The 14,312-nt window shown below is 61.8% G+C and overlaps 1 protein-coding gene across 17 annotated transcripts in view; it reads left to right on the plus strand.

Annotated features, from left to right (window-relative positions):
* HDAC7 (histone deacetylase 7) overlaps positions 1 to 14,312 on the plus strand; it is a 76,011-nt gene that overhangs the window by 44,922 nt on the left and 16,777 nt on the right. The window contains exon 1 of one of the 17 annotated variants that reach the window (XM_040539349.1): positions 3,353 to 3,659. The exons of 10 other annotated variants lie outside the window; for them this stretch is intronic. In XM_040539349.1, the coding sequence (XP_040395283.1) occupies positions 3,509 to 3,659 (151 nt within the window). In that variant the 5' untranslated portion in view covers positions 3,353 to 3,508. Of the gene's footprint in view, positions 1 to 3,352; positions 3,660 to 4,372; positions 4,565 to 5,457; positions 5,504 to 11,055; positions 11,313 to 13,416; positions 14,273 to 14,312 lie in introns of those variants that run through there. 6 more of the 17 variants (XM_040539352.1, XM_040539363.1, XM_040539353.1 and 3 more) reach the window with 6 other exon arrangements.

Consider the following 14,312-nt stretch of genomic DNA (forward strand, 5'->3'; position numbering starts at 1 on the left):
AGAGCTCTGGCCAAGAACTGCGGCTTTCACGCAGAAAAAAAGCGCGATGGCTGAGAAGGGAATTGGATTTAGGGCTGGGGTCAGTGGGTTTAGAGCTGGACCGGGGCTGGGGGCTTCAGGAAGGGTTTGTGTAGCCCTGGGCTGTCTGTGCAGCAGCGGGATGCTGAGAAACCGCGGTGTCCGCGATGCTCTCGGGTCCGGCCCCAGCTCTGGCAGGCTTTGCCAAACAGCTGGTGGAGGAGGAGAAGCCAGCAGAAATGGGACCTGCAGGAGCTGAGCTCTCCGGGAAGGTCGAAACGCTTTTTATCCAGCTGAAATCCCGTCCTCCATCCAGGCTGCGCGAGGCAGGCTGGGCTCGCTCGCTCCGGGTCCCTGCCGCTCCGCGTGGGACCGTCTCCCGCTGCGCCCCTGCCAAAGCAGGGATTCACCCAGGCCTTGCTCCCACGCCCGTCTCCAGCAGACGGGGGGGATCGGCAAAAGCAGCTGCAGCACCTCCACTCCCTCCTTCCCACTTGGGTGCTTGCTAACCACACGTGCAGGCTCGCAGGAGCCGAGCAAGCTGGCGGCTCCCCGAGCCCGTCCCTGGGCTCTCGGCGTGCAGGTTTTTTTTTCGTTTTTTCGTTTTTTTTTTTTTTTCTCCCGCACCAGCCTCGTGCCCTCTCCACAGCCCACAGAGTTTTTCTTGGGTTGCAGGAGCCCTGGCAGCGGGATATCGGGGCTGCCTTCCCTGCCAGGGGCTCTGCGGGTGGACGGACCAGCTTTCCTTCTTCCCTTATCACCTTCAGCTGCAGGAGAAGCCGCTGCGCAGCTGCTGGGCCGTGGAGGAGCTCTTTGGTTTTGGCAGCCAGGGGAGAGCGAGAGTTCAAGAGCTGCCACGGCTGCGGAGGGACCACCTAAGAGAGCATGGGAGGTTGGCAGGGAGCAGCGTTGAGCAAAAAGGGTCTGGCAAACCGATGGCGAAACTCCTGGAAGGGGGAGAGCGACTGCTGTGGAGGGGGAGGAGTGCGAGGGGAGCAGGGGAACGGCTCGCCACTAGATGGAGCGAATGGTCCTGGGGGGATTTATTTTCAGCCTCCGGCACGTTCAGCCCAGGACCTTCCCTGCGGGAATAGGTCCCTTTTTCCTTGAGCTGCTTCTGGGCTTGGCTTTGGAGAGCTGAGCCGGGAAGCAGCGTCTCCCCCAGCGCTGCCCAGGTGTGCTTGGCGTGGCGGGCTGGGCTGGCACCGCGCCTTCGACGCAGGGCAGAAGTCACCTCCGTGGGCTGTGGGACCAGGGAGGGAATCCGCGAGCTCTTGGAGCCCGTGTCCTTCAGCAGAAGCACCTTGGGGACCCTTCTTTGGGCAGACCGTCCTTCGGGGGGAGAGTTTCCGCGTGTGAGTACGGTGGACGTGGTGGAGCAGGTCCTGCCGGGCCTTTGGGTCGGGAAAGCGGCCTTTCGGGAAGCCACCTGGGCAGGAGCTGGAAGCGTCGCCCACGGGATGCTCACGGAGCCACAGCAGGGCTCTGCTCGCCCTGCGGCCACCCTTGGGGACCTGGGACCCGCGGCAGGAAGCCCCGGCCCCTCCTGTTCTCCCACCTTGTTGGCAGAGAGAGCCGCGGACCGCGGCGGGAACGACATGCTGCTGCAAGAGGAGAGAAGACACGGGCAAAACTCAGCTGTCCCTCTCCGGAGCTGGCTGCGAGCATCAGGAATCCCTGCAGCAGCAGCTCCTGGCGACGCGAGTGCCTGCGCAGCCGCCCCGTCGGGGCGCGATGCTGCTCCCTTCCCACCGCCCGCACGCCAGGGGAGGGGTGAGCTACAGCAACAAAAATGCGCCCTTCCACTTGGGTGACTGCTCCCAGTTTGAGATGAAAACATTTGTTCCTGAAATTGGAGTCATTCCTGGGATTGCAACACCCAGGCTGTGTTTCCAATTAATCTGCTCAAGTCGTCATGCATTTCCAAGCGCCTTGGCTCAGCGGAGAGAAACCTGGCGCTGGCTTTGCGCTGAAATGCCAGCTGAGATGTGCACGGTACGAAACGAGGAGAAAGCGGCCCCCACACACCAGCCCACCGGCAGCTGGCACGGGATCGTGGGGGGGGGGGGGCACGGGGCAGCTCCGGTACGGCTGGAGGGGACGTGGTGGGAGGCAGACCGGCTCCCTCCGGGGAGCGGGGAGGCTTGAAATAGTTGTCGAATGACCGCCGGGTTTTTCCTGCCTGGTTTCCTTCTGTTTCTGGGTGTGTGTTTTGTTTTTGGGGAGAAGGGGAGGGGGGTGAAGGGAGTCATGCTCGGTCCGTTCACCGCATCCGCACGAGTCTTGTTTGCGGCCTCGCTGCCGCAGCAAGGAGCGGGAGGTGTTTTGGGGACGGTGGTGGTGTCTCAACCCCGATGCCTTCAGCCTCCTGCCCCTGGGGAGGTGGGCACGGGCTGCATCCAGCAGGTCCTTGGGGGCTGCTCGGTGGGATGCGGCACGAACTCGCTGCTGTCCCCACTCGGGCTTTGCTGTGCCTCTCCAGGTACCTCCTGGAGGCACCGTCCTCTCGAAAGCACTGCCCACCCGGTTCTCCACCCCTCTGCGGAGATGCCGTGGTCCCGGCGGTGCGTCTCCACGTGGAGCAGCTCTCCAGGGAGCTGCTGGAAGGACATCCCCAGCCCGTGGCTCCCCTCTCCTAAGGCTGCCTTTGCAGAAGAACCCAGGGTTTCTGCCTGGGGCTGGAGGTGACCTGATGCATTCCTCATCTCCCGTGTGATTTTTTTCGAAAAAACGAAATTGGATCTCGAGCCCGGTCCCAGCTGGGTGGGAGCGGTGCAGCGCGTTAGCACAAACGCTCGTGGAAAAGCCGAGCTTGCGTAGAAACCTTCCCTTTCCAAGAATGAGGCTCGGGCTGAGGCCCCCTCCCTCCTGAGTCAGCAGGGGTGATGGATGGGGAAGCTCGGCCGCCCTCCTGCCGCTGGGGTCACCGGTGGCTTCTCCCTTCGGGGCTTTGTGGGGAGCCTGCAAACGGGTTTTACCCTTCGGAAGCTGGAGCAGGGACGGAGCACCCGACCGCCTCCTCTCCCCGCGCCGTAGGGACGGCGCTGCCGCCTTCCCTGCAGCAGCTGGAGCTGGAAAGCGTTAAGGGAGGCCGGTGACAAGTCCACTCCCAGCTTGGATCGTGCTCGCTTTCCCATCTGCGAGGGCAGCACCGGGGCAGCGCGTTCTTCTGCGGGAGTGCCGTGCGAGCCTGCTCACCCTGCTCGGAGGCCAGCGCAAGCGGGCGGCCTGTGGCGGATGCACAGAAGCCTGAAAAAAAAAAAAAACAAAAAAAACAGGGAAGCGAGAGGAGGGGGAAGGCAAGTTTACCACTGGCACTGAACGCTGCAGTGCGTCACTGTAACGTGTAATACTCTTAAGGATGTTGTGCTGATTTCCCAAGTTACGTGCTCCGGAGTGGGCTCTGCCGCATAGATTTTTTAGCAGCGAGGATGTGAACTTTCTATGTTTACTTGCAGGACAATAATACCGCTGGCTTTCTATTTTTAACATGTCAGCGGGGCAAAAATGCTCTTGGGAACCTTCGGGGAGCGGAGCAGCTGGGCTCGCGGCGCTCCCCGCGCGGCCGGGCTTCGGGCACGACGCCAGCGGCTCGGCGAGCAGCGTCTGCTGTAGAAGTGCCTGGGCCCCCTTCGCAGCAGGTACGGGGAGCTCGGGCTGGGCAGAGGCAGCAGGGATGCGGAGCCCAGCGCTGCCGGCACGACGCTCGTCTTCCTTTCTCACCCGTTCGAGCTGCGGGCAGGACGGGTTTTACGCCGGGCTCGGTTGCTGGCAGGGTTTTCCAGCCGGTGCCGTGCGTGCCGGATGGGGCTGGATGTGAGCGCCCCACGCCTTTGGAGCAGAAAGTGAGGATTTAGCGTGGAACCTGCTCCCTGGGGGCCTTGTTCTTTCCTCTGGACTGGGTGCGAGGAAGGGAGAGCTGCTGTCTTAGTTTTTTTTTTTATTTTTTATTGTGCAACAGAAAATCCCACCAGCCTCAGGAGCGGGGTTTATCCCAGCGCTGGCCGGTCTGAGTGCGGGCAGGGCCGTGGGTTTGCGCTTTGGGGCAGTTTTGGCTGTGTGTCTCACCTTCCTTCTGCCCCTAAATCGCAGTGGAGATAACTTCGGCCTCGAGGGCCCCATTTTCGCTGTTCCAGGCCGGGTGCAGCTGCGCGGGGCTTGGCCACGGCCGGGACAATGGCAGGAAACCATCGGCCGCGCGCGGTCCTTGCCGCTGGCCAGGCACCGGAGCCTCGCGGAGCCTCGCCGCTGCCTCCGCCGCTCCTCCCGTGCTATTTCCATCGCATTGTCCGGAGGAGAGGAAGGATGTTTCCAGCCTTCTTCCTTTTTGCCTCAAAGGGACGCGGGGAGGGGAGAGGATTTTGCTGGCTGCCGGTTCTGCAGTAGGCACAACCGCTGCGCTTGGACGCGCCGACCCGCTCCGCCCAGGTCGAGGGGCTCCTGCGTCGCGGCCCCGGTGCTGCGGGAGACGCTGCTGCTGCCTCCCCGGCCTCCGTTCCCAGCGGCCGCTTGAGGCTGTTGGGATGCTGTTGGCTCTCAACGTAAGGTATCTGGGGAAGGCAAAGCGGGATCCTAACGTTAGGAATTCCCCGAGCGCCGCGCTTTGCTGTGGATGTGCGGCTGGAGGTGTCGGGGCAGGGGTGGGAGGATGATCCGCGTGCAGTCGGTGGCCGTGTGTAGGCGCCTCCGAAACCATTAAGAGGTGTGCAGTGGAAATGGGAAGGTCACCTCGTTGAGATGAAGAAATACGGCCTTTGAAAAGGGGTCTGTTTTTTTGGGGGGGGTTGTTTTTAGTTCTTTGTCTTGTGGACAAAGCTCCGATGGTTGCGCAGAATTGCTGCAAAACCCCTCCTGCGTTTTTTTTTTTTTTTGCACTGCTCTGGCTGCTGTGGGCATGCAGAGTCGAGGCTTGCTGTGCCGGAGGAGGCTGGGCTCCCACGTGCCAGGAAGTGAAAGCAGAATTAAGATGGGAAATGATCTATATTTGCTCCGGCTCGGTCCTCCTAACACCAGTAAACCCCAAACGTTTGAAGCAGAGATCTTCGTCAGAGCGCGGCCACACCTCTGCCGCTGTCCAGACGTGGAGGCATCGCCCGTGACGCATCTGAGGGTTTGGCTGCACGGGAGAGCTTTGCCAGTTTTACCGGGGTGGTTATCAATTCCTGGTAGCAGCCAAACTGGGAAAAGCCCCGCTCTTACTGGAGCACGTGTGCTCAGCTGGGATCACCCCAGGACAGCCAGGAGAGTCCAAATTCAGCCCCTTGCACGTGCTCACGTCGAGTCTGCGCCGGGACAGCCCCAGCACGGAGCAGGACGGCTATTTTTTGACGTAGTGGAGCAGAAAGCTTTAAGGATCCCTCTGGGCTCTCTGCTTTGCTCGTCCCGTGGGGAATCGGGACGCAGCGCGGCAGCCGCGTCCTCCACGCGCTGTGTCCTCTGTGCACGGCACCCAGCATGTGCCGCCGAACGCTTGACAAAGCCCAGGGTCGGGGCCAGCCCGCGTAACCTGCCAGAAATCCCGGGAGCTCCCAGCTTTTCCCGCTGACAGGAGGTGTGCGGCGGTGCCAGGGCAATGGAGCAATTCCTTGGCGGCCGTCGGAGCCAGCTCCTTGCGTTAGCACGAAACGCCGACGGTCTCCGGGCTCGTCAAAGCGCTGCCGGTCCCCGGGGGTCGGCGTGACGGCCTTGCCTGCGTGTTTTTAGCCTCGCTGACGCTCCGGCCACACGCGTCCTCTTGTGTGTGTTGGCGTCGGCTGCCCTGCCGCAGGATCTGCCTGGGAGGAGGAGGAGGAGGCGCGCGGGGCCCTCGTCCCCTTCTCCCTCTCCGTTTTCGTGGCTTTGAGCACGGCGAAAGCAAGAGGACGGCGATTATTCTGTAAAGCAGCTTAGAAGTGATGCAGCGGGAGCTGATGCAATAAAACATCACTTTAGGCTTAGGCAGGAGCCTTTCCCCGCTTTTACAAACGAATGCGCTGGGGCGTGAGCTTCGTTAAGGTCTTGCACGTTCCCGTTTGCAGAGACCTCGGCGTTTCCACCTGCTGCTGCGCGGGGCCTGGGTGCCAGCCACCTGCCCGAGCCCACGCAAAGCCTCCCTGTTTATTTTGTCTAAAAGCGATATCCCCAAAAGGAGGAGGAGGTGTCGGGGCGGGGGGGGGGAAATACCCACTCTGGCTTAATTGCACTTAATGAGCCTGATGGAGCTGGCTGCCAGCGGGCCGAGGGCTTTGCCAAGGTTCGTACTTGCCCGTGAGAACTGCAAGGGTGTGGTGGCTGCGCCCGGCTCCGCCACTGCTGGGAGAGGAGATCTGAGAGCCGCCGCCAGCCTGCGCCGCGCTCGTCCCGGGGACACGCGGTGCACGGGGACACGCGGTGACGTCCGGCGGTGACCGTGCCCGCCGGGCCGCAAAGGTCCCGTGCGGGTGCTGGAGCCCTGAGCAGCCTCGTAGCTGGCGCTGGGTGCGGCTCTGCAGCGTGTGCCCGGCGAGGGGCTTGGTTGCACAGTGAGTTTTGGGGTCCTGGGTGGGGGTGTGGGTTTTGACACCAGCTCCGAGCCTGGGCAGCGCCGAAGTCTCGAATCCCAACGCGTGCGCTGGTTCCTTGGTGTCTGAGGTTAGGCTCAGGGGCTCGCCAGGGCTTTGTTTATTATTTTCTCCTTTTCTTCCCGTGCTCGAGCAGCTCAGCAGCAGGATTAACCTGGGTTAACTCTCGGGGCAGTGCCTCTACACGAACACCGAGCGCGCGCGTCCTGCAGCACCCGCTGTGCCTACACCGGGTGCTTTGGCTGCCCGCATCCTGCAGCCATCGCACATCCTCCGCCTGCTCGCTGCCCTTGCTCTCTCCCGGCAGGATCCAGAAGAAGCCCTGCTCTGGCTTGGCCTCGTTTAGCTTTTCCAGCCCTTGTTGCATTCCCCAGCTTCAGCGCGGTGGCTCACCCACCTCGGTGCAAGCACCCGTGCTGGCCCTGGGTGGCTGCCACCGGCGTCCCCGTGGCGTGGCCGAAAGGTTTGTTGGACCCAAGCACGCTTCAACCTCCTCCTGAGTGAAGGATCTGATGCCTGCGCCTTGCCCCAGCTGCACCAGCACCGACTTTGAGCCAAAGGTAGCGTTTTCACAGCTTCTTCGCGAGGACCCAGGTACGGGAGGCAGGGCTAGACAGCCCCACGGCGAAGGATACCAGAAGCGTACCCGTGCAGGAAACTGAAAATGCTGCGGCTTCCTTCCTCCGACATAAATAGCTCCTGCCCTAAAAACCGCGGCTCGGCTCCGTGTGCTGCCAATCGGTCTCCGATGGCTGGAGAGGACACCGAAGGGCTCCAAGCCATCCTCGGCCGGCTCCGTGGGCACCCCGCGCACCTCCCCGTGGCTTTGTAGGGCAGCGCCAGCCCTCCCCAGCCTCAGAGCCCTCCTGAGAGCCTCCTTCCTTAACTGCACGGCCCGTCAGCGCTGCAGCAAGGCTCTTGGGTAACCCCGGCTGTGCCCTGGCTGGTTGTGGTTTAACTGTCTGGGCACCGAGCGCTCTGGAGAACTTCGTTTGTGCCTCTTTCCTCCCGTCCCCTACGTGCCACCGCTGGTGCTGCTTCTCCTACCTCCGTGTTGGCCCGCTCTCTGCGTTGCATTGGGCGCGAGTTATTTTGACTTTTTTTTTCCTGACCAAATCTGCCTTCCAGCCCGGCCTTGGACCTCGGCCAGCGTTTGCCAAAGGGATTTCCTCCTCTGCAGCCTGCAGAAGGGCCCTGATTAAAAGGCAGGTCCCCCTTGAGGAGTCACTGCCTGAGAGCGGGTATTGTGGCAGTCGAGGCTTTTGTCTCAGCAACTCCAGATCAAGCAAAGCACCGCTTGTGAGCCCCGAGCTCCTCCCTGGGGGCTTATGAGTCAAGCTGGGCTCTTGCTGTGTTGCACGCAGCAATTAAAACAGGAAAAAAAAAAAAAAGAAAAGAAAAGAAGAAAAAAAAAAAATGGGCTGAGCTGTAGCGCTGGTGACAGCAGCCCTGGCGCAGCAGCGACCCAGCGCAAGGCGAGGCCGCTCCTACCTGGGGAGGCTTAAACAAAAGGGCTCGGGCCTTGCTCCGTGCTGTTTTGGCTGCTGGGTGGGATGCTCTGCGCAGTTGCCTTGTGCACGCAGGGGACGGTGGCGGCGGGGACCCCCAGACGGGCTTTGGGTCCGGAACGGGAGCGCTGCCGAGCCTGCCAGCGCGCCGTCCAAACCGGTTGGGAACGCTCTCCTCCGCTTATGCAAAGGGCTGGTAATTGCGGAGAGGTTTGTCTAATCGTTTGATCTCTCCTCTGCTTCCCTTGGCACGGAGGCAGCATCCTCTCGTGCTGATGTAACCAGAGCCGGCGCGGCGAGGCCAGGCGTCCTGCGTGCGCAGGGTGCCGCTCGCTGCCCGCGAGCGCTCGGCCGCGGGGCTGCTGCGCGCCCCTGCACCCACCGGCTGGGAGAGTGGGGCTCAGGGCACGAGGAGCGCTGCCAGAGCCCCTGCAAAGGAGCTCTGGGATCGCCGGCGGGGCGAGGTGATGCCGTGAGGCTCCGGGCTGGATGGTTGCCTCTCGCTGGAGCCCCCCGGGAGAAGCCCGCTCTGCGGGAGAAGATGGCACTGCCGGAGGACGCCGGGGTGCTGGAGCCGAGGCAGAGCGGGAGGACTTGCTTGCCTGGAGCTGCTGCCCGTCGTCTGCGTTCGTCTCTGCCTGCAGGAGTTGGCAGGATTTAAGGTTTTGGGAGCACACCGCGAGCCCTCGCCCCTTCTCCAGCTGCGTCTGCAAGGGAAGGAGGTGGGCGATGCTGCGGGACCAGGCGAGGGGCTCGGGTGGGAAGGAATCGGGCGGGGAGCTCAGAGATGGGGTGGGCTGCGCTACGGGGATAATTCCCTGCCGCCTTCCGTGCGGCTCAGGACTTTTCCTGGCAGTTTCCCCCAGCAGAAGCTGCCCACGCTGCTCTGGGGAGCACGCGGCGCCGCCAGGCAGCCTTGGCTCTCCTTCACCGAAGCCCTTTGGTGGTGGATTTCCCTCGGTTCCAGAGGAAACGGCGGTGGTGGCGAGGCTTCCTGGGCATACCTCGCATCCTCCCCGGGAGCCTGGTGCCGCGGTTTAGTTTGGGATGGGGCCGATGGCTGGTGTGGGTGGGAGGATGCAGCTGCTGGCAGGAGACGGCAGCCAGAGGGGTCCAGCTGCGCCAGTCCTCCCTTGCTACCCACGCGGAGAGTGGCGCGGGGATGTGGTCCTTCTGCGGAGAAACTAGTAAAAGAAAAAAAGCCAAAAAATGCTATTTACTCGTTTTAGACATGCACACCGGCGTGCGTAGGCATGACTGGTGCCATACATCAGGGCGGGACAGGAACAGCCGCCAGGGATGGGGATGCCTTACGCTGGGGTTGTGAGCAGCTATTTGGGAAACCGCAGCCGCTGCGTTGCCTGCCCGTGGCGTGATTCCATCCTGCCTGTGCCCAGCTCCCCCCTTGGCTCCGTACCTCTGCGTCCCTGCGACTGAAAGGTCTCCAGTTTGGACTGGAAACCCGCCGCCAGGTTTTGCTGTGCAGGTTTTCTGAGCCCATCTGCCTCTGTGCGCGCGCGCCCAGGTGCTTTGAAGGCTTCTAAAACTCCCCGGGACAGGGGCAGCATCCAGGGTGCCCAGCCCCTGGCACGTTTGCAGGTTGCTCCAGGTCCTGGGGAGCTGTGCGGGAGAGCAAAGGAAGCTGCTTGGTTTAAGTATCGCCTACAGTGAAATTTGGGGCTGGTAATAGGATTCAGGGCTGTGGGGTAATTTGGCGAGGCAGGGTAACCTGGGATCCTCCTGACCAGCTTTGCCCTGCGGGCAAAACACTTCGCAGGCCGATCTGAGCGTGTGGATTTGGGAGCACTTTGAAAAGCTGCCTTGGAAGAGGCACCAAAAACACACCTGTGCGGCTCCGCTCGTGCCGCCGGGGCAGCGCAGGAGCCGAGCCAACGCCGGAGCTTCGCGTTTCGGGGAGAGCCGGGGTGCCTGCGTCCCTGCTGCAGGTGCAGCCGGACCTCTGGCATGTGGCAGGAGCAAGCACGGACGAATTACTTCGTGCTGAAGGGTTCCCAGCCCTCTTCCTGTGCCTTCTGTGCCGTACGGGTGCTGCAGGAAGGTGTAGCGTGATCCCGTGGCTCTGAGCATCCCCAGCAGCACCAGCACTGGGCTGTGGGTTGAGAAGTTCCTGGGGGTCTTGGTGCTGTCTGGGTGAAAGGGATTTTTTTTTTTTCCCCTCCTCTTATGTTCCAGATGGGGAGAACAGCTTGGTGGGATGTAGATAAGGGTTTTTTTTTTTTTCATCCACCTAGCACCTCCCAGCTCCCTGCCAGCATTAAAAACCGAAAACGGGGCAGCTCCGGGCACGGCGTGTTTTGCTCCGTGTCCTTGCAGTGCAAACGCCCCGGTGCACTGTGAGATTGTCGGGTCCCGGAGTCATAGGTTTTCAGAGTGTAGCTGCATGCGTTCGTGGGGAGAAAATTCCAGGGAGGGCTATTAAATGTCTGACTCAAAGGTCACGAGCCACAAATAACCAGCGAGAGTAAGCGGGGGAAGGCTCTTGCCCTGGTCCGATTGCTTCCTTGGGCCTTATGTGAGTCGTTCACAGGCTCAAACCGAGGAGTTTCTGATTTATGTGCTTGAAATACCCAAATAATGTGCTTTGCTCACGGGTGTATGTGCACAGTTGGGTTGGTTTCAGGTGCATTGCTTTTAATTGTGGTTCATCCTCTGTTTGGGAAGGGTTTTGTAACGCGCGTCTGACTGCCAGACTTGAATCGTCAGGTGTCTCGATTTTTTTTTATTTTTTTATTTTTTCTGGAAACTTTCAGCAGAAAAAAAGCTTGCAAGAAGCAGAGTTGAAAAAAAAAATATTTATGTTTTTACCCTTGTGGAAAAAACTCTTTGGGGCTTTGCATGAAGAAGCGTCAGCCTCTTCTCGTTTTGGAGCAGGAATTCGATGTCTGGTAGGGAGGAGTGGGATCCACCCACATCTGGCCAATTCATAAAGCCCCTGAAAGCCCCAGCTAGCATGCTCCGAAAAGAGTTATCGGGACTTGGCAGCCGCCCGCTCCAAGCATTACATCTTCCCCGCGCATCATCTGCTCGCATGGCTCACGCGGGACGCTGCCTGGGGACGGCTGCGGCCGCGCGGGGCTTTCCCCGCAGCTGCTCATCTCCCCGGGCAGGAGCGCGGCGGGTCCCCCGTGCTGCCCCTGAAAGGCTGGAAAAGAGGAAAATGCCCCAAAGACTCCGCTTTTGGGGGGTCCGGCGAGGGAGCCCTCCAGGGACACGTGAGGAGATGGAGGTAGGGGAGCAGAGGGGCAAGTGGAGCGCCCGCCGTGGGGTTCCCTGCGCCCACTGTGGGGTTCCTACACGTGTCCCCACTCCTACTGCAGCAGGGCAGAGGTAACGGGGCGATACCCCATCTGCTGGCGTCGTCCTTCGTCGGGAGCGCAGTATTTGGCCCCGTAATTAAAGCCAGCGTCTTGGTGCGTATACCCCAGGGGCCACGGGGAGGTTATGTGAGGTACCCTGACTCTGGGATTTCCTATTTCTTGAGTCCCGGCTTTGTGATCTTAGTGTTATTTCAACATAGTCTTTTTCGTGTGGTTTCTGATTTAAGTGTTTTTAATTTGAACAAATCCCCTCCGGCTAATTTTTGTTACTTGTGCGTGGCTCTGGAGGAGACCTCTTCCTTTTATTAAAGAGGAATGTTTTTAATCACATGCATTCTTCAACCCGGCTGAACTCTGAACCTTTCGCAGCTAATCAACAGAAGATGGGAAACGGTTTTCAAAAACTGCATTTAATTCCTGCTCGGCCTCGGACAAAGCTCGGGGCTGGCTGATGCGAAACGGGGATGGACGGCGAGGGGCTGCGGAGCCCCGGAGCTCCGCTGGGTCTGGTTTGCTCCTTACCAGCCCGCTCGCCTGGCTTTGTTTGCTCCCTGCTCGATTTCCCTCTTATATAAGCGCAGCTTTTTGCTGACGGCTGATCTCGCCTCGTTAAAAAAAAAAAAAAAAACACCAGGAAATGCCAAAAGCCGAGCGTTCGGCGGCGCTTTGTGTTTTTGCGGGGGGGGCGGGCGGCCGGCCGAGAGCAGCAGCGTGGCTCGCGGTTCCCCCCCGGGGAAAAGGAGCTGCCCCAGCGCCGGATCAACGCCGCCGGCCTGGGAAAGTCGCCGGCACCGGGTTTCACCCTGCTCGAAAAGCTTAGCGGGGGGCACTCGAGGGCTCGCGCAGAGCGTGGTGGAAGCAGAAGCAGCCCCAAAGCGGGCGCTCGGGGGGCGCAGAGCCCGGCTCCGTCGTTTGAAGTCCTCCTCGTCTCTCCTCCGTCGCTTCCTCGGGGTGCAGAGAGCGCGAAGGAAGGAAGGAGGAGGAAGAGGCCGGCCGGCGGAGCAGCCTGGAAAATGCTCGTAACCCGCTCGGGGCTGCAGGGCACAGAGCCTGCATTCACGCTCGCCCCGCCGGCGGCTTTCCCGGGGCCGGCCAGGAAGAGGCCGCGCCGCGGCCCCTCTCGCCCCGTTGCAATCTCCCCTTTCCCGCGGAGGAGAGGGTGTTGCTGCGGCTCGAGGTGCCCAGGTGCCGAGAGGTTTGTGCAACGGGCTCGGCAGCCCCCCCCCCCGGGGCCGTCGCCTCCGCGCGCGCGGGGGCCCCGCTTTCGCCTCCTCGGCTTCCTCCGGGCGTGCTGGCGTGTTTTCCTCCCCGCGACCTGCCCGCCTCGGGTGACCCAGAAAAACAACCGCCTCGTGCCGCCGGCGGCACGGTGACGTCCCCGGTGCTGACGGAGGGCAAGGCAAAAACCTTCCCCCCACCCTCCCCGCTTCTTTGCGGCTGCTTCGTGCCCCAACCGCCTCCTGCGTCGGCTGGGCTGAGCGGCCCGGCTTTGCCGTTCGTGATTTATTTAGCAGAAGCAGGAAGGAGCTGGGGGGAAGCGTCGTGTCCTCGCAAAGAGGCTGCGCCTTGCCGCCTGCCCGTGGAGGGGTCGCGCTTTTGAGCGCTGCCCCCGGTCCCGTCCCGGTGCCGCGGTGGCCGTGGAGCCGGGCTGGCCACCAGCGCCGGCCTTCCCATGCAAACGTTCTGGCGAACTAAAAATAAGTCGCAGAAAAAAAAAAAAAAAAGAAAGAAAGAAAAAAAAATGTTGGCAGGCGGGAGAGGAGCCTGTCCCAAAAACCGCCTCTTTTTCCCCGGGAGGAGGAGGAGGAGGACGCTCGCTTCGCCCCGCGCGCACGGCTCGGGAGCTGGAGGCAGCCCCTCCGTGGGGTTTGCGGGTCCCTACACGGCGCTGGTGGCCTCCGAGGGTCCCCAGCAGGACGCGGGTTCGCTCGGGGAAGGGGGCAGCCCCCCGGGAGCCCTCGAGGTGCCGGGTTTTGGCTGCGGGGCCCTTTCCTGGGGCGAGGGGAAGAGGAGGAGCCGCTCGCCTGGCCGCCTGCCCCCTGAATCATGCGCGAGCATCGCATCGGAGGCTGCGGCGGAGGGGAGTTGTTTACTGTAACTCTTGGCGGAGGTCCCGGCATCGAACCCCAAATGAATTCAAGCTGCGGAGGGAGGTCACGGCTGAAACAAACAGCTCCCAGGGCAGGAAGGGCTTCGTGCGGGGGCTCGGAGCTGCAGGAGGGACGGGTGGCACCCCCAGGGAGCCGCCGGGTGCTGCCCGAGGCTGGACAGCGGCTCTGCCCTGGAATTCGCCCTGCCGAGCGCCGCGTTTCCAGCTCTGCAAAATCACCCCGAGCTTCGCGGCTTTAACCCAGCAAAGAAGCTGCGACCCCGGGTTTTGTGGTTTTTTTTTTTGTTTTTTTTTTTTTGCAGAGGTCTGGGCGCTCTGCTCCCACGGTGCCTTTCCTCATCCCTGCCCTCGTCCTCCCCTCTCCCCACCGGCCCCGTTTGGCCGCAGCCCTCCCCGCGGGGCGGCTCTCCGCGCGGCCGCTGCCTCTTGGCCGCGGGGATGCTCGACAGCCTTTTTCCTGGCTCCGGGAGCACGATGAGGAGTTGTTTTTCTGGCTGCTGGCCGCTGGCCTGCCCGGCCTCCCTCTCCCCCGGCGCACGCGTTCCCTCCCACTTCTTCCCTTCCGCTGCTGCTTCGGAGTTTGTTTTTAAAAAGTCTGAAACAGATGAGGCAGAGAGATTCCCAGCTACCCGGCGAGCGCCTTCCATCCTCGCCTCCCCTCAACGCCCCGTCCTTCCCCCGGGCTTGTCCCTAAGCCCTCCTCACCCCTTTTCTGCCCCAGGTTGGTGCTGGAAGGGCAGCGGATGGCTGGATGGAGAGGTGAGAACAGGGCTGCTGCTGCTGAGCTGAGGCTGGGGCC

This window comes from Cygnus olor, chromosome 29, assembly GCF_009769625.2.
Source record: "Cygnus olor isolate bCygOlo1 chromosome 29, bCygOlo1.pri.v2, whole genome shotgun sequence".
Lineage (NCBI taxonomy): Eukaryota > Metazoa > Chordata > Aves > Anseriformes > Anatidae > Cygnus > Cygnus olor.